Source organism: Felis catus, chromosome F1 (genome assembly GCF_018350175.1).
Source record: "Felis catus isolate Fca126 chromosome F1, F.catus_Fca126_mat1.0, whole genome shotgun sequence".
NCBI classification, from domain to species: domain Eukaryota; kingdom Metazoa; phylum Chordata; class Mammalia; order Carnivora; family Felidae; genus Felis; species Felis catus.
Genome location: NC_058384.1, coordinates 24,630,504 through 24,657,096, shown reverse-complemented (window position 1 = coordinate 24,657,096; position 26,593 = coordinate 24,630,504). Strand labels below are relative to the sequence as shown.

Below are 26,593 nucleotides of genomic sequence, written 5' to 3'. Positions count from 1 at the left end.
CCATTTCCTTGCCTTTTCTGGGTTTTGAGGCTGCTCACATTCTTTGGCTCATGGCCCCCTTCCATCTTCAAAACCAGTAATCCTGTCACTGTACCCTTTGCTTCCTTTATCGCATCACTTCTGACCCTCCTGCTGCTGCTTTTACTTGTAAGAATCCTTGTGATTATACTGGACATAACCAGTTAATCCAGAATAATCTCTTCTCAAAACCCTTAATCACCTCTGACTTACATAAGTCCCTTGTACAATAATGTAAGGGAACATATTCACAGGTTGTGGGGATTAGGATATGGGCATTTTGGAGAGGCCACAATTGTTGTATAGCCTGGAGTATACAGCCTTAAATTCAGCCTGTGAAGACACTCCTGTGCAGGACTTTGTCTCCATAACTTCTATCCCTGACCCATGCCTGACATGCTGGACCACTCATACTGGGAATTGGATGTAGTGGCTGTAGTTGTCACAGTCCCTCTTCTCTCACTAGCTGCCATTTACATGTCGGGTTGGTGTGCTCATTGAGAAGCCTCATTCATGTGCCTGTACCCTAGCTGCAAGGGAAACTGGTAAATCTAGAGTGGAAGGTGGCTTCTGTCTTGTAAGTTGGGGGATTTCTTAAGAACAGGAGGGGAAATTCAGATGTGGGACTCCAAAGAAGAATGCCAACTAGAGAGAGCATGTAAGTACAGTGGGGAGTCATTGGTAATGGGATTCTGTTCATTTGATAAACTTTGTGCCAGAGATGTACAGATGAGTGAGACAGGTCTGTTTCTGTTCTAGTGCCAGCCAGAGCAGGAAAGGAAAGCCACGTGCATGTACGTGCCAGTGCTGTAACATAAATCCGTGCTGATTTCTCTCAGATCTTAACTGATAGGAAGCCAACTCTGTTTTGTGAAAACTTTTCATTTTCATTTCCATTACATTCTCTCACCTGCTTATCAAAAATTGCTGTCAGATGTACCTTTGCCTTTTGAATGGTGACATGGAGGAAGGTAGGCAGGTTTTGAGGTTTTCCTCTTTCACTCCAGTAGGTTAATCAATAATGTATTGATAAATGCCTGTGCTGTCCAGAATGGTAGCCACTAGGAAAATGTAGCTGTTTAAATTAATTTTATTTAAATGAGTCATAGTAACCACATGTCAAGTGTTCATGTAGCTAGTGGCTACTGAATTAGACAGCCCACGTCTATCCCGGTGGTGTTGCATGTTTATTGTTTTGAGAGTCAGTCAGGAAAAATGAAATGTTTAATAAGCTCTTTTTTAAAATACCCCTGATATGGTTTTCCTTTTCATATAATGCTTTATCTGAGTTCATAGCATCCATTCATTCACATGTATTATATGTTCACTGATAAAGCAAACTTTGCAAAATATGCATAATTAACTCTAACTATGGTTAGAAACTCTATAGTTTCATATAGGAAATTGAAGCCCAGAGAGACCAAAAGGTCAAGCAGCAGAATTAGAAGGGGCTTGTATTACTTAATTCTACTCAATGCAATTTAAAGTGCCTCAGGTGCTGAGTAGGATACTAAAAAGGCTAGCTGTTCTGCCCTGGTCTGGGCCTTATTCTCTGGTTCTTGTTGAATTTCTCAACTTGGGCTGGGCAAGGGAGGGCAAATGGAACAATGTGGAAAAGGGGCCTCACACTCCTAGGAATGGATCTAGCTTTTCCCAGGGAGTCTTCCCGAGACTGATCCCCAGTCAGTTTCAGGATGTAATGCCGCTAGATTATACATGGGTTTGCTTTTTGTCTCCTCCCACAATCCCTAATCCATAAATTCCTTGATAGCAGGAACCTTGTGTACTTCATTGCTATATCCCAGGTCCTAGAACAGTGTCTAAGTAGGTCTGAAATATTAAGAAATTAATAGTATGAATTCTGTTCTACAGCTGCTTCTATGAGTAAGCAAAGTGGTCCATCTGGAGGATTATTTTCCTAGCTAAAATCTTAATAGTTTCAGGAGTTAAAAGTCTTTTGTAATTTCTCTTTCATATTGCTAAAATAATTGATCCTTTCATGAGTGGTTTGTACCTGCATGGCCCAGTATAGTAACTACTGGCCACCTATGGTTATTGAGCATTTGAAATGTGGCTGGTGTGACTGAGGAACTATATTGTAATTAAGTTTATTTAATTAATTTAAGTTTTAAGAATTTATACTTGATTGAGTTGTCAGAACAATTTGAGTGTGTAAATCTACCTTTCAACAATAAATTTTATGAATTTAAATACTGATCAAATATTTCTGATAAAGAATTAGCTACTTAGTTGACAGATGCTTTAATTGTAAAATATCTACAGCATTTTGACAACTTAGCATGAAAAGAATTTGAAATCTTTAATAATTTTTATATTGACTACATGTTGAAATGCTAATGTTTTGGGTATGTTAGGTTAAACAAAATACATTAAATTATTTTCTTCTTTTTACTTTTTTTTTTTTTAAGTAAAAAGAAGTAGGTTACATATGGTAAATATGTGACTCACATTATATTTCCTTCTATTGGCCAGTAGTAGTATAGACCATAAGGAGCTTCCATCAAAGGATTTTTACTGTTAAAAAATTTCATGTATGAAATCATGTTTGTAACCTTGAGGTTTTTACTTAATATGTACTTTAAAAATACACAGATAGGGGCACCTGGGTGGCTCATTCGGTTGAACATCCAACCTCTGCTCAGGCCATGATCTTGTGGTTCGTGAGTTCAAGCCCTGCACTGAGCTCTCTGCTGTCAGCGTGAAGCCTGCTCCCAATCCTCTGTCCCCCTCTCAATGCAACTTAAGCACTCTCCCCCACTTGAGCGCTCTCAAAAATAATAATATTAAAAAAAAATAAAAATACACAAATAATATCTTAGTTAACTACATTCATTCAACATATTTATTCAGGGAAGACTAGATAATAAAGCACTCTTCCAGGCAGTTTTGGGGTTATAGTATGAGTAGCACTTTCAGAGATTAATTGAAGAAATAACAAGTTAGGATGTAGTATGCATGATTAAGAGGTACAAATCAGAGGGCTGACTTCACAAAAATGTCTTAGAACGTTTTATGAAGGGTATATCATCTCCCGAAAATAGGAAGACTTTTGTTAGGAACTGAAGAAGGATATTCCAGGTAGAGAAAATACAGTGTTTATTACTAAAATAAATAAACAAACACAAGAAGAGTCAGAAGCATTGGGAGCATAGTTCATGAAGGGGTAGGAGACAAGGTCAGAAACTAAATAGGGGCATACTGACTGGCAGTGTACTTAGCTTGAGCTTTGTGGTTAAATGGAAATTGATTTAGTGTTTTCAGTCTGGAAATTGATGTGTTTGAAATTGTTTAGTATCATATATTTGGGAACTCTATGCAAGTAAAGTCATGGAAACCATTTGAGGAAACTGCCAAAATTCATGTAGGAGATAATGAAAGTTTGAATCAGGATACTGAGAAATACTTAGGAGAGAATACATGGTTGTAACCAATGGGGCATTAGTAACTGATTACATATGAAGGGAGAGAGGGAAGGTCATTGATGATATTGAAGTTGGTTGTGGCGAAATGGTAGCACTTTTCATGGAAATAGGTAATAGAAGTATGGGTGTTGAAGGGTGGGAGTATTTAATGAATATCCATACAGAGATGCCAAATAGGCAATTGGAATGTAGACATACCATGAGCTGAGTTGGAAATAATTGATTTTGTAGTTGTCTTCAATAAGGTGACACTTGAATCCACAAGCTGGGAAGGAATGATAGAGCTGTATGGGTATCAGGGTGAGATCCTTAGGGAAGAGGTCCCAGATGGTAACAAGGTCAAGTTCCATTCTTTTTTTTTTTTTTTTTTTCTTCCCCATCCTTCCACCCACCTCCCCTCTGGTAACCATCAATTTGTTCTCTATAGAAAAGAGTCTGTTTTTTGGTCTCTCTCCTCTCTCTCTAAGTAGGGTTCACACCCAGGGCAGAGCCCAACGCAGGTCTTGAATGACCATGAGATGAAGACCTGACCTGTGAGGGGTGCCTGGGTGTCTCAGTTGGTTAAGCATGTGGCTCTTGATCTCAGCTCTGGTCATGATCTCATCATGGTTTGTGGGTTCGAGCCCTGCGTTGGGCTCTGTGCCAATGGCTTGGAGCTTGCTTGGGATTCTCTCTCCCTTTTTCTGTCCCTCCCCCACCTCTTTCTCTCCCTCCCCCTCCCTCTCTTTCTCAAAATAAATAAATAAACCTTAGAAAAAAAAAAAAAGACCTGAGTTGAGATCAAGAGTTGGACTATTAATCAACTGAGTCACCCAGGCGCCTCCCTTTTTTTTCCTTTGGTTTGTTTCGTTTTTTCATTTGTTTTGTTTCTCCTCCTCCTCCTTCTTCTTGTTATTTATTTTGAGAGAGAGAGAGAGCAAGCGCCTGCAAATAGCGTAGGGGCAGAGAGAGAGGGAAAGAGAATCCCAAGCAGGTTCTGCACTATCAGTGCAGAGCCTGATGCTGGACTTCAACCCATGAACTGTAAGATCACACCACCTTTTGTTTTTCTTAAATTCCACATAAGAATGGAATCACTTGATACTTGTTTTTCTCTGACTGACGTATTTCATTTAGCAGTATATTCTCTAGATCCATCCATGTTTCATTCTTTTTTATGGCTGAGTATTCCATCATATAGTTTGTATGTATATGTAATATATATGTTACATCTTCCTTCTCCATTCATCTATCATGGCTACTTGGGCTGTTTCCATAATTTGCCTATTGTAAATAAAGCTTCAGGAAACATAGGGGTATATATATCTTTTTGATTTAGTGTTTAAATATTTTTTGGGTAAATATTTTATGGTAATTCTATTTTTAATTTTTTGAGGAACATCCATACTGTCTTCTAGCAGCTGCACCAGTCTACATTCCCACCAACAGTGCATGAGAGTTCCTTTTTCTCCACATCCTCATCAATACTTACTGTTTCTTGTGTTTTTGATTTTAGCCATTCTGACCGTGTGAGGTGATATCTCGTGCTTTTGATTTGCATTTCCCTGATGATTAGGTGTTTCATTCTTAATGACTTTGCCACTCTATATAGGTGGAAGCAGAAAAAAGAAGCAAGAAATGACAAGGGGTTGTTCTAATGCAGTAGTTCTCAAAGTGTCGTCCTCAGACCAACAGCATCAGCATCACCAGGGAACTTGTTAGAAATACAAATTCTGTGTCCCATCTCAGACCTGCTGAATCAGAAACTGTGGGGCTTAAGTTTAGGTATTATTTTCAAAAGCATTCAGAGATTCTGATGTAGGCTGAAGTTTGAAAAAAATGCAGATACACTATAGTATTGAATACTATTCAAGGAAGTATGAGGACTTAGAAAAAGCTCTTAATTGGGGCGCTTACTGTTAACTCGTGAGAAAGTTTGTAATATTAAATTGCCACCAATACTGTTCACGCTATTTAGTCATTTTTATGAATATAGAATGTGCATTTTATGTAATGTGTAGATAATGTATTTTAATCAGATTATGATCATAGGGTGTATACTGTTTTAAATCACACTACTGGAGGTAATCGAAATAAAATGCACTCATTTTAAGTGTACAGTTAATGAAGTTTTATGAGCATATATCCTCTAACCACTGCTCTAATCAAGATATAGAACATTTCCAAATCCCCCCAAAATTCTCTCAGACTCCTTTGCAGTCTGTCCTTACCCTTTTTGTCCCTCTGTGCCTCAGGCAATCCTTGTTCTGATTTGTATCACTATAAATTAATTTTGCTTGTTCTAGGGCTTCATAAGTGGAATAATACAGTATGTACTATTTGTGTCTGAAATCTTTTGCTTGACATAATATTTTTTAAATCAGTCCACTTTGCTGCATGCATCACTAGTTGTGTTCTGGTTGCTGCTGAGTAATATTCCATCGTGTGGTTATACTACAGTTTTTTATCCCTTCACCTTTTGATGAACCTTTGGGTTTTTTGGTTTTTTTGCTACTGTGACTAAAGCTTCTAGAAACATTTTGTGAAAGTCTTTTTGTGGACATTTTTCATTTCTTTTGGTAAATACTTAGGAGTGGAATCATTGTGTCATATAGTAAGGACACATGTGATTTTACAAGAAATTACCAAACTTTTTCCCAATGCAGTTAACGTTTTATACGTCCACTAGCACTGTAGACGAGTTCGAATTCTTCCACATCCTCAACTACAACACTTGGTTTTGGTAGTCCTTTGGTTTTTATCATTCCACTGAGTACAAATTGGTACTTTATTGTAGATACACATTTCCCAGATGACTGAAGATGTTGAGCTGCTTTTCCTGTGCTTACGGGCCATTTATGTATCTCCTTGTATAGCGTCTAGATCATTAGCCCATTTAAAAAAATTGGATTGCTTTATTATTGAGTTCTCTTTATATTTCTTGAATGTAAATCCTTTGTACACACGTACAGACACACACTCACTCACACACTCACACACCCGAGTCTGGCTTGCCTTTTCACTTAATGATTTTGAGGAACAGAAATTTTAAATTTTAATGAATTTAATTTATCAGTTTACTTTTTGTTTATTGAATCTTGCCTTTATTGAACTCTTTTTTTGCTCTGGGGCAGTGAAGATTTTCTCCTAGAAATTTATAGACTTAGGTCTATGATTTTGAGTTATTTTTGTGTATCTTGTGATGTATTTTTTAAGGTTAATTTTTTCCAGTTTTTAAATTTTTACCCAGTTATTCCAGCACTGTCATTGAAAACATCATTTTTCCCCCATTTCATTGCCTTGACACTTTTGTTAAAAATCATTTGGCTATCCACACAGATACATTCATATGCATGTACCTACATACATGAGTACATGAGTTTGTTTCTGTACTCTGTTCTGTTCCATTGATTTATATATCTCTTCTTATACCATTACTATACTGTTTATATTATCACAGCTCTAAAGTAAATTTTGAAATTGGGTGGTGTAAGTTCTCCCAACTTTATTCTTTTTGAATACATTGTTTGGGTTATTCTAGATTCTTCATTTCCAGATAAATTTTAAAGCCTGTCTGTCAGTTTCTACCAAAACGGCCTGCTAGGGTTTTGACTGGAATTGTTTGTAACTGTAGATAAGTTTGGGGAGAATTATACTGATCTTTTTAAAGTTAGCTTTTACTTGTTTTCTGTTTTTGTTTTTACTTTCATTATTTTCTTCTACTTAATTTTGGTTTAATATACTCTTTTACAGTTTAAGATAGACCTTAGATTAATGCTTTTAGACCTTTTTTTTATTTTAATGTAAGCATCTAAAGCCATAAAAAGCTTTCTGAGCACTGCCTTCATTCCATCCTATACATCATGTGTTTCCATTTTCGTTCAGTTTTAAGTATTTTCCAATTTTCTTTGTGATTTCTTCTTTGCCCCATGATTATTAAGAAATGTAATATTGGGGTGCCTGGGTGGCTCAGTCGGTTGAGCGTCCAACTTCGGCTCAGGTCATGATCTCACGGTTCATGAGTTCGAGCCCCACATAGGGCTCTGTGCTGACAGCTCAGAGTCTGGAGCCTGCTTCTAATTCTGTGTGTGTCTCTCTCTCTGCTCTCCCCCCACTCGTACTCTGTCTCTGTGTCTCTCAAAAGTAAATAAACATTAAAAAAATTTTTTTTAATGTATTATTTCATTTCCAAACTTGAGGATTTTTCCAGCTCTCTTTCTATATTGACTTATAGTTATGTGATTCTAATTTTTGAAGACTTATTTTGTGGTTTGCATATGGTCCCTCTTGGTGAGTGTTCCATGTGCACTTGAAAGAACATGAATTCTTCTGTTGGGTAGAATGTTTCATAAATACCAATTAGTTGATAGTATTGGTTTAATTTTACTAGTTTTCTGCCTATTTGTTCTGTCAGTTACTGAGAGAAGTTTTGAAAGCTCCAAATAATTGTAGATTTATCTATTTTTCTTTATTTCTGTTTCTGTTTTATCTCTTTTGTTGGTTTATTAGGTATCCTCCCCCTTTTGTGTTGCATTGAGATTTACGTTATGCTTTTTTATATTGTACTACTTTATATTTAATGTAAAATTTTAAGCAGTATAATTTCATTTTCCTTTCCTTTTGTTTATACTGTTAATGTCAAACACTTTCTGTGTTTTATTTTGTTGTGAAGTTTACTTTTTTAGTAATCTCTACACCCGATGTGGGACTCAAACTCATGACCCCAAGATCAAGAGTTGCATGTTCTGAACCAGTTAAGTGCCATCCCCCTCCTTTTTTTCCCCTTTATTTGTTTTAAACCCTAGACCACATGTTATTTTTGTTTAAAGGTTAGTCAACCTTTAAGGAAATTTAAAAACAAGGAGAAAAAATTTATTTTGTATTTACTTAAATTTTTTTCTTTTCTGGCATTCCTCATCTCTTTGTGTAGTTCCAGGTTTCTGTGTATTACCTTTGTCTTTTTTTTCCAGCTTCAAGAACTTCCTTTTTAATATTCCTTACAGAATTGATTTGCTGACATCAAGTTTCCTCGGCTTTTGTGTTTGTGAAAATGACATCATTTCACCTTTAGTTTCAAAGGATGTTTGTGCTAGATAGATAGTTACAGGTTTGACAGGCCTTCTCCACCCCCCCTTCCCCAATATTTTGAAGATGTTATTCTATTATCTTCTGGCTTAAATTTTTTTCTGATAAGAATTTGGGCATTATCTTATCCTTATTCCTCCTTAAATGATGTATTTTTTTTCTCTGCCTGCTCTGAAAATTTTCTCTTTATCATTGAATTTCAGCCATTTGATTACGGTGCTTTTGTATGGTCTTCTTTTGTGTTTAAATGCTTAAGGTTTGTTGAGCTTCTTAGATCTGTGGGTTTATAACTTCAATCAAATTTGAAAAATATTCTGTCATTTCTTCAAATATTTTTTATATAATTTATATGAGCTGGATTTGATATAAACTCTTAATTTCTTGGGGTCTGTTGTCCAGTGAACTGATTTTGTTAATATATTATCAAGTTGAAGGGGCGCCTGGGTGGCTCAGGCGGTTGGGCGGCCGACTTCGGCTCAGGTCATGATCTCGTAGTCCGTTAGTTCAAGCCCCGCGTCGGGCTCTGTGCTGACAGCTCAGAGCCCGGAGGCTGTTTCAGATTCTGTGTCTCCCTCTCTCTTTCTGACCCTCCCCCGTTCATGCTCTGTCTCTCTCTGTCTCAAAAATAAATAAACATTAAAAATATATATATATATATTATCAAGTTGTAAATGTTACTGTACATTTAGCAACTTGTTTAGCAAAGAACTTAAAAACTAGTTTTTGAGTAATGTAGGAATAATAGAGAGGCCAGGACATATCCTTGATTTTTATATTTTAGAGGAGCAGGATAGGAGAGTATAATAAAATTTGTTTGATCTTACTTTATGTTTGATATTATCTAAATTGTATGGACCGAAGATTTGTCCATGAAGTTGTCCCCTCCCCTTCTTTTTCAATCATATATTCAGAAACTTGTTCTATGAGTAACTTTGGCCCTAAGCATAAGGAATATTGTTAGCAGTGATGACTTAGGCTCACTCCCAGGAACATTCTCTGGTTGCCACTGAAGTCTGTGTGCATTCATTTCTCATGTATAATTCATGCAAGAAAATATAGTAAACCTGTTTATCTGGAAGTTGTCTTACTAATCAGAATTCTCTAAAAATTGAGGTTTTTATTTTTCTATGATGAAAAAGAGAGAGTGGACAGAACATCTAGAGAGACCTCCTGGAATAGAAACTATACTAGAGGATAAAACCGGGAACATTTCCTGGATAAGTCTTTTAGGTTTAAGGGAAAAAAGATAAGGATGGGAATTATGTTGTTAAAAAGGGAAACTCAGAATAAATCATAAACAATAAAATATTCACAATTTAGCTTTGAATTTGTGAATTGTTGAAAATTGAAATCTGTCATGAATCATGGAATAACGAATAGAAGAAGTTTAGACTCTGGAATTCTGATATACCTGGATTTGAATCCTAGTCATAGCACATACTTATCTTTGTGATCTTGGGCAAGTTTCCTAACTCTGAGCCTTATTTATACATTGGAAAAATAGTAGTTATTTTAGGTTGCTATGAAAAAGTGGGAATGGTTTATGTGATTTACTTGCCATTTTGTAGGTCCTCAATAATTATTAGTTGACTTTCCTTCTTTATATATTCACTTTATGTTTTATTCTTTTTTTATTCAAGGACTTTTTTTCCCCTTTTAAACATGTGCAGTATTTAAACAGACCCCTATGACATTTATGAAACTGTTTTCATCCTTTTATTTTCTCCCTTGAGTCCTTCCCATGTTGTTTATCCCATTCTGTCCCATTAAAAGCCGGTTATGTATCCCATCTTCAGAACTTTTTTGACCCTCATGTCTCCCTCCAGTTCTGCCTGTATTCCCTTTATAAAGATGTCTAAACTCTGTTTTAGTCTCAGTTCCTTTCCTGTTTTCTGTTGAAGTCAAACCATAGGCTTATGCCTCTACTTCTCCACCAAAATCATTCTTAACAAGACCCTCAGTGGCTTCCACATTGCTAAGTCCAATAGTCAGCTCTCAGGCCTCGTTGTACTTGATGCATCAGCAACACTTATTGATTCTGTGCCCCTTCTTGAAGCTCTTTCTTCATTTGGCTTCTAGGACACCATGTTCAACAAATTTTCCTCCTGGGGCACCTGGCTGACTCAGTAGAGCATGCACCTCTTGATGTTAGGGTTGTAAGTTTGAGTTCCACATGGGGTATGGAAATTACTTAGAAATAAAATCTTAAATTTTCCTCCTAACTCTCTGGCTATTAGTTCTCAGTCAATTTACTGTTCTGTTCCCTTCTCATACAATATCATACCTTGGAGATATTGTAGGTTCAGTTCCAGACCACCACAGTAGATTGAATATTGCAGTAAAGTAAGTCAAATGAATTTTTTTTGGTTTTCCAGGCATATAAAAGTTATATATACACTATACTATAGTTTATTAAGTGTACAATAGCATTTTGTCTAAAAAACCAATGTACACACTTTAGTTGAAAAATATTTTATTGCTAAAAAATGCTAACCATCATCTGAACTTCAAGTGAGTTGTAATTTTTTTGCTGGTAGAATATCTTGTAGAGTATCTTGCCTTGATATTGGCGGCTGCTGGCTGACATGGTGGTGGTTGCTGAAGGTTGGGGTTGGCAGTTTTTTAAAATAAGACAATGAAATTTGCCACGTTGATTAACCCTTCCTTTCACAAATGATTTCTCTGTATCATGTGATGCTGTTTGATGGCATTTTACCCACAGTAGAACTTCTTTCAAAATCGGAGTCTGTCCTTTCAAACCTTGCTTTGCTTTAGCAAAGTTGCTGCTGCTTTAGCAACTATGTTTGTATAATATTCTAAATCCCTTGTTGTCATTTCAACAGTTTTCCCAGCATCTTCACCAGGAGTAGATTCCATCTCAAGAAATCACTTTCTTCACTCATCCGTAAGAATCAGCTCTTCATCCATTCAAGTTTTGTCATGAGATTTGCAGCAATTCAGTCCCATTTTCAGGCTCCACTTTTAAATCTCGTGTTCTAGCTAGCTCTTTCCACCACATCTGCAGTTATTTATTCAACTAAAGTCTTGAACCCCTCAAAGTCATCTATGAGGGTTGTAATCAGCGTCTTCCAGACTCCTTTTAATGTTGATATTTTGACCTCCTCATGTGACTCTTGAATGCTCTTAATGGCATCTAGGATGGGGAATCTTTTCCAAAACGTTTTCAGTTGACTTTGCCCAGATCGTCAGAGGAGTCCATAAATGGTAGCTATAGTTTTATGGAATACATTTTTCAAGTAAAAAGTCTTAAATCCAAATTACTTTTTGATCCATGGGCTACAGAACAGATGTTGTGTTAGTAGGCATGAAAGTAACATTAATCTTGTTGTCCATCTCCACCAGAGTTCTTCAGTGACCAGGCGTGTTGCCAGTGAGCAGTAATATTTTGAAAGGAATCTTTCTTTCTGAGTGGCTTCTTTCTTTCTGAGCAATAGGTCTCAACAGTGGGTTTAAAATACTCAGTAGGTAGGGGCGCCTGGGTGGCGCAGTTGGTTAAGCGTCCGACTTCAGCCAGGTCATGATCTCACGGTCCGTGAGTTCGAGCCCCGCGTCGGGCTCTGGGCTGATGGCTCAGAGCCTGGAGCCTGTTTCCGATTCTGTGTCTCCCTCTCTCTCTGCCCCTCCCCCATTCATGCTCTGTCTCTGTCTGTCCCAAAAATAAATAAAAAATGTTGAAAAAAAAATTAAAAAAAAAAAAATACTCAGTAGGGATGCCGGGGTGGCTCAGTCGGTTAAATGTCTGACCCTTACTTTTGGCTTACGTCATGATCTCATGGTTCGTGAGACCAAGCCCCGTGTTGGGCATTGTACTGACATTGTGGAGCCCGCTTGAAATATTCATTCATTCATTCATTCATTCTCTCAAAAAAAATGAATAAACTTAATTCAATATTCAGTAAATCATGTTATAAACAGATATGCTGTCATCCAGGCTTTGTTGTTCCATTTATAGAGCACACAGGCAGAGTAGATTTGGCATAGTTCTTAAGGGCCCTAGGATTTTTGGAATGGTCAATGAGCATTGGTTTCAACTTCAAGGCACCAGCTGCATTAGCCCCTAACAAGAGAGTCAGCCTGTCTTCTGAAGTTTTGAAACCTGGCGTTGACTTCTCCTCTCTAGCTATGAAAGTCCTAGATGGCATCTTTTTCCAATATAAGGCTCTTTTGTCTACATAGAAAGTCTTCCTTAGTGTAGTCATCTTCATGAATTATCTTAGCTAGATCTTCTGGATAACTTGCTGCAGCTTCTGTATCAGCACCTGCTGCTTCACCTTGCACTTTTATGTTATGGAGATGGCTTCTTTCCTTAAACCTCATGAACCAAACTTTGCTAAGTTTTCAACTTTGCTTCTGCAGCTTCCTCACCTCTCAGCCTGCACAGAATTGAAGAGAGTTAGGGCCTTGTTCTGGTTTAGGCTTTGGCCCAAGGGAAGGTTGTGGCTGCTTTGATATATTGAGACCACTCAGACTTTCTCACATCAACAATAAGGCTCTTTTGCTTTATCATTTGTGTGTTACAAATGGAGTAGCACTTGTAATTTCCTTCAAGAACTGTGTGTGTGTGTGTGTGTGTGTGTGTGTGTGTGTACAAGCTTTTGGCCTGTCTTAGCTTTCAGCATGCCATCCTCACTCAGCTTAATCATTTTTAGCTTTTGATTTAAAGTGAGAGATGTGCAACTCTTCCTTTTCATTTGACCACTTAGATGACATTGTAGGGTATTAATTGGCCTAGTTTCAGTATTGTGTCTTAGAGAATAGGAAAGCCAAAAGAGAGAGAGAGAGAAATGGGGGAATGGCCAGTTGATGAAGCCATCAGAACACAACATTTATTAAGTTCATTGTCTTATATGGGTATGGTTTGTGGTGCCCCAAAACAATTACAATAATAACATCTAAGATCACTAATCACAGATCATCATAACAAGTATAATAATATTGAAAAAGTTTTGAAATACTGTGAGAATTACCAAAATGTGACACAGAGACACAAAGGGAGCAAATGCTGTTGGAAAAATGGTGTCAGTAGACTTGGTTGATGCTGGGTTGTCACAAACCTTCTATTTGTAAAAAACACAGTACCTGTGAAGTACAGTAAAGCAAAACACAATAAAATGGAAGTATGCCTATATGCTGGTGACTCCCAAATGAATATCTGTAGTCCAAACCTTTTCTTTAAACCCCAGACTTGGGGCGCCTGGGTGGCTCAGTCGGTTGAGCGTCCGACTTCAGCTCAGGTCATGATCTCACGTTCGTGAGTTTGAGCCCCGCATCAGGCTCTGGGCTGATGGCTCGGAGCCTGGAGCCTGCTTCCAATTCTGTGTCTCCCTCTCTCTCTGACCCTCCCCCATTCATGCTCTGTCTCTCTCTGTCTCAAAAATAAATAAACATTAAAAAAAAAAAAAATTAAACCCCAGACTCTACCTACCTACCAGTTCATTGTCTTGGATGTATAATAATCATCTCAGAGTTACCATTGTTATCAAAAACAATAGCAAGAGCTTATCTATATAATACCATGTGGGAGGCACTGTTGTCCCAAAATGGACTCTTCTTTCCTCCTATACCTACTTGTATCATCTTCCTCTTGTTAGCAAATGGCAGATCCATAATTCAAGCTACTTAGGCTGAAAACCATGAATTATTTCTTTTAATTCTTTCTCTTGTGTTTTTCATTCAGCAAATGCTGTTGCTGGTCAGAGTCTGATCACAACCATCTTCACTACTGCCAACTACTTCAAGTCAGTTAATTCTCAATATAGCAGCCAGGTGGAACCTGTTAAAATCTAGATTAGATCATTTCACCTCTTTGCTCAAAATCTCCAAAGGTTTCCCATGTCTCAGACCATCTAGATGAAGTTGGTGACTCAGTCAGCTGTGGCTCAGCCTGACCTGAATGGTCCAAGACAACCTCACTCATATGTCTGGACCCTCAACTGAGATGGCTGTGATAGGTAGGAAAACTGGGTTTCTTTTTTCCAAGTGGCCTGTCATCCTTAACTTCATAACATAGTGGTGGTGTTAGCAAAAGGGCAGGCTCAAACACACAGGTGTTTATCAAGCCTGTTTGTATCATATTTGGTAAAATACAGTGGGCCAAAGTAAGTCACATGGCCAGTCCAGGATCAGTGTGTGAAGGGAATTAATAAGGTGCAGTTGCCAAGTGGTGTGTGATTCATTGGGAGCCATTAATATTAACATAACAATCATCCATAGGCGCTCTGTGGCCTGTTAATTTATTAAATTATTATTTGTTAAATTATTTGATTTTAATATGCCACCCCTTTCTTCAGTCAGATAGGAAAATAATAAAGAAGGAACCTGACTAGGTGAAACTGATGTCTGGAGATATGAAGTAAATAATGGCTTTTTGGTAGAAAAATCAGATTTGATTTTTGTATATCTTATATTTTTAATTTCAGAGACCACCAAGAAGTAGAGAATACTATATGTACTGTAATCATTTATAGATTCTTTAAAAAAAAAAAAAAAAAAAAAGAGGTTAGAGTGTGAGAGAGCCCTGAGAACAAACTGAGGGCTGATGGGGGATGGGAGGGAGGGGAGGGTGGGGGATGGGTATTGAGGAGGGCACCTTTTGGGATGAGCACTGGGTGCTGTGTGGAAACCAATTTGACAATAAATTTCATATATTGAAAAATAAAAATAAAAAACATAAAAAGTGAAAAAAAATTATTTATAGATTCTTTTATTTAATTAAATCAGACCGTATCTTTTTGCTAGCTATTTGAGTTAATTAACTTGTCCGTTGTCCATTTCACATATTATTTCCCTACTCCACATTGGGAAGTAGTACTTTATTTTTGTTTAACCTTAATTTATATGGTGTTTTACATTATATAAAGGCTGTTTGCTCTTTTTTTCAAATCTAGTTTTTGTTCCATGTCACCTATCAAAGGGTATAGTTACATACTTGTTTTCTTCAAATCACCTCTTTGCATTTTGTCTTGTTATGTTGCCCCATGTCATTTTTTTCTCTTATTGCCATTTCCAGTAAATCTACTCTATTATTACATCGATACTTGTTTTATTTCTAGTGTCTAATCATATTTTGGCTTTCATTGTTCTGCCTTTGTTTGGAATTCTCTTAACCTTCTCTTACCATCAAAAGTAAATGCTGTGCAAGCATTTACTTCATAATAACTTCAAAGATAGTCTTACCTGCTCATTTACATATTCAGGTGCTAATTTTATTAAAAATTGTTTTTTCCTTTTTTTTTTTTACTTAAAAGGCATTTAGTTTTCATTTCTAATGTATTATATAGTTTAATATTATCTTGTATTTTATTTCCAGAAGGTACAGAGTTTTTACATAGAATGCATTTTTTTTTTATCCTTCCAAACGCATTGTCCAGTAGAGTTGAAAACCATTGTTTTGGCATACTTCATCTAATGTAAAAGTTAAGATGAGGGGAAATAGTCTTCCAGTTGTTAATGGCTTAATCTAAATTTAACTCATTTGGGTTGTTGGATTTATCCATGTTCTATTGAGGTTTTGGATTTTGTATTTCTGTAGAAATATTAGTGCATTGTATGTACTTTATAGATCCCAGTGCGTGGAAAACAATCTGAATTTCAGACAGCCAAGTAAATGACCATGAACTTCGCTAATTGACTATATAAAATGGTAGATTTTTCTGAACTTGGAAGTATGTTATTCCTGGTTGTCAGATAAAAAATCTTTCAAACTCTTTTCCTGGGAGACTTTTGAGACTACTGTTAGTTTTGAGAAACTTTGAATTTTTAGAGTCTTGGCCTTTTCGAGAGACTATTTTAGCCCAAATTGACATAAATTTATTTGATACACTTTAGTTTGGCAGGCATTGTTAGGCACCGGATATACAGAGTTGCACAGAACAGTCTGTAGTTGAAGAAATACTTCGTCACAGTGCTACGAATGCTGAGAAAGAAGTGGGCATTAAGATGTACTGGGGGTGCATGGCCAAGCCAAAGCCCTCCTATAGAAGTTGCTGAGTCTTAAATGAGAGGAGTGGGGACAACCGGGTGGCTCAGTCGGTTAAGCATCCGACTTTGGCTCAGGTCATGATATTGTGGTTCATGAGTTCAAGCCTGTGTGGGGCTCTGTGCTGACACCTCAGACCCTACAGCCTGCTTTGGAGAGTGTGTGTGTGTGTGTGTGTGTGTGTGTGTGTCCGTCCCTCCCCTGCTCGTTCTCTCTCTCTCTCTCTCTCTGAAAAATAAATAAAAACATTTTAAAAAATTAAAAAAAAAAATAAGGGGTTAACCAGACAAGGAGGGAAGAAGGAGGGCATTCCAGGTTGACTGAAAGAGCATGAATAAAGATACTGAGGAGTACAGTAGCTATGAACTAAAAGTAATTTTAGTTTTATTAGGTCATAAAGTATAAAATGGAGAGCTCTGGGACCTCACATGCTATGCTAAGGAGCTTGGGTTTTAGCATGGGGTATTTTCTCAGGGTTTTCCACTAAAGTACCACTAAAGTCATCAGAAATTAAATACATGCTTTGGAAGTAAGGAGACAAGGTCCACATAGACTTCCTGCATGTTTGAAATTTCTCTTACGACTGGTGTTTTATTGTTAAAATATTACTAATAACTTTGTCTTCTAGAATTGATTAGTTTGTGAGTTCTTAGCTTCAAATTCCTAATTTATAGAATGAGAATAATGGCACTTCTATCTTAGGATTGTTGGGAGGGCTAATAATAACTATAATGATAATAATAATGACCATAATAGCTAATATTTTTTGAGGGCTTATGAAATAGCAGGCCTAACTGCTTTATTTCTATTATCTCATTTAATCCTCAAAACATCTCAGTAAGGTAGGTACATTTATTATCTCCTTACTTCTAACAAAACTGGGGCATAGAGAAGTGAATTTCCTAAGGTTACACAGCTAGTTGGTGGCAGAGCTTGCTTTGAACACAGTTGTGAATACAAGACACCTGACTATTCCATTATACTCCCATTCTTTGAGATCATGCCTATGGAACATTGAGCACAGAATCTGCCACACAGTAATTGTAAATGTAAGCAATTATCAGTAGCCAGTAATGTTTACTTAAATTGCTTTGTTCAAATCTTTGAGTTAAATTGATGTCCTTAAGGAATTTTGCTTTTCCTGTGGCTTGACTTACTCCCAGCCTGCAGTTAAATGCAGACAATGTGACACACCCATGCTATTAACCACTACGCTTTGTTGCCTCCTCCTTCCTTGTGGGTCTGTCTCCACATTAAATTTTAAATCCATGGCAGGGACCATATCTGTTTTGTTCATCATTGTATACCCAGTTATTCACACTGTATCTAGTACATGAACATGACTAAATCTTTGTTCAGTGAGTTAATAAAGATCTAAAAACCTGCCATTTTTAGCTGATCTTAGAATCTAAACGTTCATACCACCTGTAATTGTGGTTTAATTGCTTTACATGTTTTTCCTTTGGTAAGCAGTCTGGTTTGGACCAACCATCTGCTCTTGTGTTCTACAGGGCACTCTCACCTTGGAACTACAAAAACCCTGCTGGGTAACTGGTATTTGTTTGTCCTAATAGAGATCACTCAGGTTTCAGAGAGAGAGGGAGATTAAATAACATTTAGATCTAAAACTAAAATGTTAGAAATATACAAAACAATTTTAAAATGTGTATTCTAAGAAACTTAATATAGAAAGATAAAAGCTTTGGTATTTTTCATTTGCCTTTACATTAAATCATTTCAAATAAAGAGAAAATAATTTTTTTTCAAAGGAGTTCTCTGTTATTGTGGGTTAACTCATATTTTCCTCCTCTCCTCTGTCTAGAATGTCTTAAACCATTCTACCTTAAGAAATTGGATGTTCTTGCAGATAGTCATTGTGGGAGAAAACGTTTCATTTAAGTCCCAGATGAGGACCGGAAACTTGAAATCAGAGGAGCATCTGAAATCAAGTAATATTAGGTAGGATAAAAATTACAAGGGATTTCTTCATGTTTGTATTCCTTTTAGAGATGTATGTTAAAGTATGCATATTCTGTGAGCACTAATAGAAGAGTTAGAGACTTTGTGAAGCATTTGATATTGGCCAGGATGGGAGTGGGGAGTGCTAATTTTTTTTTTTTAACTTATGTGGCTTCACGAGAACTTTGGCATATGTTTACTTTGTCATGAGCACTTATATCTTGTAGTTGAAGGAAATTTTTAAAACATTTACTAACGTAAATATAAGACATTTTTATGTTTATGTATGAGGTCTTTGAATATTTATGATAAGTGTAGGTACATGTGATCCGTTTTCTAGATTCTCCTTTAGTATGAAACTTCCTGTGTTTTGAGTTACATGTATAGCAGTTCATTTGAGTGCAGGGATCATCAGCTCTTTTTAGTTCTCTGTGTCTGCAGTCCAGCCTCCCAATGTGTATAGAAATAGGTAAATGATTGCATGCTAGGGAAGACCTCTCTAACCACATGGTGAATTAGAAACTGTCACTGCAGCTTGTAATGACAGTTATAGTGACAGAATGTGTGAAGGTATCTGATCTCAGAGATGGGACTTTTAAATGAGAAGTGATAATTGCCTCTAAAAGTTGATACCCTGACGGTGACACCTATAGCCAATCCATTCCAGAAGACCTGCTGGAACCAGACTAAGCTCTGCCACTTTCTGTTTATGTCACTTTCAGCAAGGTATTTAACCACTCTGTGTCCTTGTTTCCTCATTAGCAAAATGAGGATAATCTTACTACTTAACCTGATAGATTTGTTTTGTGAATTAACGATTTAATAATATATGAAAGCATGTAAACAGGACCTAGCAAATATTAAATGATCAAAGTACTATGATTAGGCTGTTAATTCTTAACAGATGAGTTTAGAGTCTATAATCAATTACCATGATATTACTGTATTTTGTAGGTTGCTTGATGTGTTATTAGGTCCAGTATTTAAAATGTATTTAAGTTATATCAAAACTAATGTTTGGAGAGAAGCAAAAAAGAAAATAACAAATTATTTTGCAGCTTTGACGTATCTACCTCTGGTTTCATTTTCTGTACATACTAAGAATATGGTCCTCATGACATGTAAAGTTTCTCTTTCTTTTGTCATTTAGCATTGTATGGTAGTAGATAACATAGGATTTTTGACGCCCATCTTGGAATGTTGTCTTCTTCAACCCTGTGTGCTGCTTCAGAAAGGATCCTATGTCAGAAACCAGATTAGCAAAACTAACTTGGTCATTGAAGTATTGGTGTTATTTTTTTTTTAATTTTTTTTTTTTAACGTTTATTTATTTTTGAGACAGAGAGAGACAGAGCATGAACGGGGGAGGGTCAGAGAGAGAGGGAGACACAGAATCTGAAACAGGCTCCAGGCTCTGAGCGGTCAGCACAGAGCCCGACGCGGGGCTCGAACTCATGACCTGAGCCGAAGTTGGACGCTTAACCGACTGAGCCACCCAGGCGCCCCGAAGTATTGGTGTTATAATCAGAGTGCAGTCCTCCCTTTAGAGTTTTCACTTAGGTTCTTTTATGTAACTTACTGGTTGTCTTATTTACTTCTCATTTCTGAAAGGGAGTTTGTTTCCCTGTTTTACAGATGAAGAAGTTGAAGTTTCTTGGAAAGAAGCTCCAGACCTAAGTCCTTTTTATTCTGTATCATTTTCCATTGCATAAAATTGTTTCCTGTATGATGCACATTTTACCATTCATTAACTTAACAAAATTTTACTGAACAGCTACCGTATAACAGGCATTATTTTAGGTGTTAGAGATACAGCCCTGAACACTTATCTTCTTCCTCACTCCCACTGGCTCTTTCTGTAGTTGAACTGTAGGCATATATCTTTATCCCTGTACTCAACCATAGTGTATTGAAATCATCTGTATATGTCCTCATATCTTCCACTTTATACTGAGTTGCTTAGAAGTAGTACCTGCCATCATTAAGGCTATTGTCATTTTGACTATTTAGAGTAAAAATATTTACCTGTTTTAATTTGCGTTTACTAGTTGTATATGTTTTCATATTAATTTTTTTCATTGTGTCTAATCCATACATCTCTCATTACTTTTTCTCAACTCTTTTCTTTGCCTTTGGTAAGCCTCCCTTTCCTATTCATTTTGTAATTATCCTAAAGATTCACCATTCTCCTTAGTTTATCTCCCACTTACGTTCAGACGCTGATCTCATCTCCTACTTTATCTCTGAAAGTGATGCAGTGTGTGTAGCTGTGAGTTCTCTTGACATCACCTCATCCCACACTACTCCCTTATTCTTCTGGCACACTTCTATCTAACCTTACATTCCTCCAGTTCCATCCTGCCTCCTTTTCAAAGACAGTCTGGCCTCCTGTCTTACTGTTCACATTGCCATTTCCTTCCATCTCTTCCAGAATTATCCTCTATCAGTTTGGTTCTCATTTTCTTAAGTCTTCAACCTATTCCATTCTCCTAGCTTCATTTTTTCATTTTAAACATGTTTAAGGCCCTACTATTATAAAAAAGAAACTTGTCTTTACCATGGCTCTCTTCCCTTTTTCTTCACAGCTTAGCATTTTAAGAACTGACCTAAACTACTACTTCTTACTTTTTCCTCAGCCCCCTGCAATTTGACATAGTCTCTTCTCTGACAGGGCTATTATTGACCTTTATTTCACCAAATCCAACCCACTTTCTAGTCCTTACGGTAAATCTGCCCCTTGAAAATGAGTAGCTCATTCTCTCTCTGACTTCACTTAGCATAATAACCTCTAGGTCTATCCATGTTGTCTCAGATGGCAAGATCTCATCCTTTTTTTGTGGCTGTATGATACTCCATTGTGTATACATGCTACATCTTCTTTATCCATTCATCTATTGATAGACACTTGGGTTGCTTCCTTTATCTTGGCTATTGTAAATAATGATTCAATAAACATAAGGATACATACATCTTTTCAGTTTAGTGTTTTAATTTTCTTTGTGTAAATACCCGGTAGGCATTATTGGATTATATGGTATTTCTATTTTTAATTTTTTGAGGATCCATATGATTTCACTTACATGTGGAATCCACAAAAACAAAACAAGCAAATAAATGAACGAAAAGCAGAATCAGACCTATCAATACAGAAAACAAACTGGTTGCCAGAAAAAAACGGGATGGAGGGCCAGGCAAAATAAATGGGTGAAGGGGAGAAGGAGATATAGGCTTCCAGTTAGGGAAAGAGTAAGTCACAGGAATAAAAGGTATAGCATAGGGAATATGGTCAGTGGTTTTGTAATAGCATTGTACAGTGATAGATGGTAGCTACAGTTGTGCTGAGTATAGTGTAACAGAGTTGTTGAATCACTGCGTTGTACAACCTGAAGCTAATGTAACCTTGTGTGTCAACTATACTCAAATTAAAAAATGAAGATTGAGAGCTAGATTCTCCCTTCTGCCATTCTGGGCAATTACATTTTTCTTATAGGTTTAACTACCATCAGTGTGCTGGTCACTCCCGCAGTGTATCCCTAGTCTTAATGGCTCCTCTGTGCTTGACACTTAATCTCTAAGTTCCTGCTTATACCCCTTACTTTCTCATATATCCAGCTGTCCAAGCTAACAATCTGGGAATGATTTGGACTGTTTTCTCAGCTTTGTCTTTCCTTCTACTGACTTTATTAACAGGTATTTCTTGAGTCTAGGTTTTTCTGTTCCATCTGTATGGTCACTTCCTCCCTTCCAGACTTGCCCTTTTAAAATCCATCTTCATGGGGCGCCTGGGTGGCACAGTCGGTTAAGCGTCTGACTTCAGCCAGGTCACAATCTCACGGTCCTTGAGTTTGAGCCCCGCGTCAGGCTCTGGGCTGATGGCTCGGAGCCTGGAGCCTGTTTCCGATTCTGTGTCTCCCTCTCTGTCTGCCCCTCCCCCGTTCATGCTCTGTCTCTCTCTGTCCCAAAAATAAATAAACGTTGAAAAAAAAAATTAAAAAAAAATAAAATCCATCTTCATGAATGTTGTGTAATCTTTTAAAAATGAAGTTCTGACAATGGTGTGCTCCTGCTTAAAACTTGGCACTGGTGTCCTGTTGTTTAAAAGACAGAGGTCTGAGCTCCTTAACGTGTCATGTAAAGTCTCACAGTCTGCTGTCTGCCTTGGTTCACCAGTCATCTCCTGTATTTTCTTACCGTGTATTTTATGTTCTATGTTCCAGTCTCCCACCTTCACTGACTTAGCTATCTTTACTGTGTTATTTTCTCTGCCTGGAGGAACTTCTTATCCTTTGATGTTTCCAGAGAGGACTGGCCCTTAAACTAGATACACAGTTTCAAATAATAGAATTTTAGGATAAATGTTGTAATGTAGAGCATTGGAATAATGTCAGGAGGCTTGAAAATTCATGACAAACTGTAAAGTGCCACAGAGAGAAAGCAAATTAGTGTTTTTGTTCCTTACTGAGACAAGCCCCTTTAGGAGCAGCATCTTCCCTAGATACCCTTTTCTATGTGAAATTCAAAAGTAGAGCAATATGATTTACTTTTTATTAATCCTATGAGACTTGGTGATGTCTTAGAGATCTGTAGATTGTGTATTTGTGTGCTTGCATGTGTAGGCTCACACTCACCTTACAGTATCTGGCCTATTTTGTACAAATAATTATGATATGTAATTATGTAGGTGGTTATAATTGATGAATACTGTTATTATTCCAAATACTCCTTAGTACTCTATGAAGATAAGCGAATATATTAACTTGAAATAAAACCTACCATGGCTTTTGTTTAAATTTCAAAAAAAAAATATTTTAGCTTTCCCTCCCAAAACAAAAGAAGCTGATTCACTTTTCCTTAGCAACTGAGTTTGAAGATGTTGGCTTATTTGAAGATGAGTTTTAGAAGATGTTGGCTTATTTTCCTGTGTTCTGCTCGTAAGAGAAACAGGGTTGGAAGTTCAGGTCGAAGGACTCTTCCATTGTGTCTGCCCCTGATTTTGAGGTATCTTATATTTTCAATCACAAATTTTAATATCGGTTCTTAACAAAGATTATCTTATTATATATGTTATCTTGCATTGTTATTGTAAGTACTATGTATAATCAAGGTGTTTGTTAAAGAAGATGGCCATTACTTTTAGAGTTTTCTTCTCTAACAACATTATAAAAAACATTGTAAGATGTTTAAGTATTGAAAGCCCCAGTTTTGTGGGCTATTTCTGTTAAATATTACTTTTTTTTTTTTTTTCTGTGAAGTCTTGTATAGGAGGAACTATGATGTAATGGTTAGGAGTTATCCTGTGGAACCAAACTGATTGAGTTCACATGCTGACTTAACCTTGGACGTGTTACTTAACCTCTATTTCTGTGGGCTTCTTCATCTATAAAGTGGGGGCAGTAATAGTACATAATACGGATTAAATAATTTATATAAAGCCCTTAGAACATTGTCTGACAATAAGTGCTATATATAGCGTTGGCTATTTCAGTACCTAGTGCATTGGAATACATTGAATGTATTTATAGATCTTGATGATCATGTAGTCTCCAGGAATATTGTTTCAGGTTGTTAGCTTTCAGTGCATTTGTTTATCACTGAATGTTTCAGATTTTATTCAGCCTTTTAATGACTTTTTCTTATTGCTTGGTAGAAGTGCTTACTTTCTCTTAGTAGAACGGACACAATGAATTCAGTATTTTGAAAGCTTTGTGTTTTGTAAGTATTTAGTGGTGTTATTTTATTATTGAAGGAGTGATGATTTTTAATGTTTGAATTTTTGGTTCATTCATTGTTTTCATTAATTCTTTCTGCTTAAAGTAAGAATAAAAAGCAATTCGGAAACCAATTTGACAATAAATTTCATATATTAAAAATAAATAAATAAATAAATAAATAAATAAATAAATAAATAAATAAATAAAATAAACTCCAAAAAAAAAAAAGCAACTCATGTTGCCAGAGCCTTCTACCAAGAGAAAACATTTAAACACTCTCTCACTTTGTATAAGCATTGGCCATAAACTATATTAATGTTTAACATTGTTAGTCTTTAGCAAAACCAGTAGGTCACTTGAGGTGTGGTAGCTTTCCCTAGTGAAGTAAAATAATCAAATGGCCAATTATGTTACCAGTCTTTATGAAAGCAGTTGGTATAAGATCACATCTATTGATTTGGTTTCTTATATACTATATGAAAAAAATAAAATTGTGTAAGGAGAGGATAGGGATTCCTCTTGTGAGATAATTCTCAGTTTAACCCTCTCCTGTCTAAATGGGTACTTTTGGTACACAGGAAAAAAGAAGAGTTAGTAGATAATAGTATATAAACCTAACAGGGTTTTAAACAGTTTGCAGATTAAGGCCATCAAAAATACAGCATGGTCTCCACATAGTAACTTTACTGTTTGTTACATGAGACTGTATTTTTTAATGTAGTTCTCTTTGTGGCAAGATTACAACATTAATAAAAATAGATCTTTAAGGAAACTATTGATGATTCCTCATAGGGAAAAACTATTTGGCTTGGGAACTTAATAGATATTTTACTTCTTATTTTTTGATTAGGTACTCCCCAGAGCAGGAGATGCAAAGTTTACTGTAAAGAGGCCAGGTAATAAATATTTGAGGCTTGGTGGGCCATGTGGTCATTGTCTCAACTACACAGCTCTGCCCTTGTAGCAGAAAGCAGCCATAGACAGTACGTAAATGAATGGGCGTGACTGTGTCCCAGTAAAGTTTATTTACAAAAAGAGATTCAGAGTAAACGAAGGAATTTCACCCATAGTCTGACTGCTGTACTGGAATATAAATTTTACTTCTTGTGGTCTTTTTTATTAAAAATCTCAGGTAGAATTTTGTTTTCTATTTTAACAAATCTTTTAATTTAGGCGAGGTGACTTACATGTTAGTGTTTAGTTGACAGAGTCTATGTTAGCTTTTTATGTCACAGAATTTTTAAATTCTAACTTGAAAGAAGTAGAAATTACTGGACTTCAGAGTCAGAACTAAGTTTGTACTTAATTCTACCTAATTGCTTTGTGACTATGGGCAAATTGTTTCACATTTCAGAACTTCAGTTTCCTTGTTTATAGAAGAGGAGTAATACTCGACATCTTCAGGTTATTAGATTTTCCATTTAGCTATCTTTTCATCCATTCAATTTAGCAAGATTATTTTAGTCATTAATGTATCTCTTTCACAACTAATAGAGAACTGTGCACAGAATGAGCACCTCTTTACTCTTGTCATACTGAGGAACCAAAACTCCTGGGATTTCAAGATGCTTTAACATTTTTGTCAGACAATTTTTATCACGTTTTTGCACTTTTGTTAGTGCTTGAATTTTTAGTTTTACAGTTTCTCTTGGACAGATTGTAGTATATAAAAATATAAAGTAAAATTTTGATCTTTGTTTATCAGTGGAAGCCTGCTACCAGAATAGCTAGATTTTACATTAGACATTATTAGACTTAATTATCTTATTTTACAGCCTCTAAGAGAAACAGGCTGTTTGTAAATAGTTCCTGTAATATGCTCAATAAAATCTTTGAAAGAAAGTTGGTGTCCTCATTAGGCAGATGGTAGCATACTGAAATGATACTTACAAGCAGATCTTGCTTGAAATGAGAAAATAACCTTTAGACACATGATTCTAAGTATAAGATATCTTGTGTATACTTGAGTGTAAACTTTTTAGCTAATGTCTGGAAGCATAGTAAAATGTATTTGTAACTTTGCAGGGACAGAATGAAAACACTGTTGAGTCTAGTAAAGATGCATATAATTAGCACTGGCTTTCTTGGTATAAGTTTCATAAATTAGTGCTCCGGTAGGATGTTGTATTTTGTGTGTGTGTGTGTGTGTGTGTGTGTGTGTGTGTGTGTGTGTGTGTGTTTTGGAAGAGTGTGTTCTTTTGACATGGGTAGAATAGGATATATGGCATTCTTCTTTTTTAAGTTTTTAATTCTTAGTTAACAATCTATAGATTGTTATATTAGTTTCAGGTGTACATATAGTGATTCAATAATTCTATACGTTACTCAGTGCTCATCATGATAAGTGTTCTCTTAATCACCTATTTTACCCTTCCCCCCACCCACCTTCCCTCTGGTAA

The 26,593-nt window shown here is 36.4% G+C and overlaps 1 protein-coding gene across 9 annotated transcripts in view; it reads left to right on the top strand.

The window, feature by feature from the left end:
* SMG7 (SMG7 nonsense mediated mRNA decay factor) overlaps positions 1–26,593 on the top strand; it is a 91,475-nt gene that overhangs the window by 18,550 nt on the left and 46,332 nt on the right. For 7 of the 9 annotated variants that reach the window (XM_006942751.4, XM_006942752.5, XM_006942748.4 and 4 more), the window contains exon 2: positions 18,347–18,483. The exons of the other annotated variants lie outside the window; for them this stretch is intronic. In XM_006942751.4, the coding sequence (XP_006942813.2) occupies positions 18,380–18,483 (104 nt within the window). In that variant the 5' untranslated portion in view covers positions 18,347–18,379. The remainder of the gene's footprint in view (positions 1–18,346; positions 18,484–26,593) is intronic. 9 annotated transcript variants of the gene reach the window in all.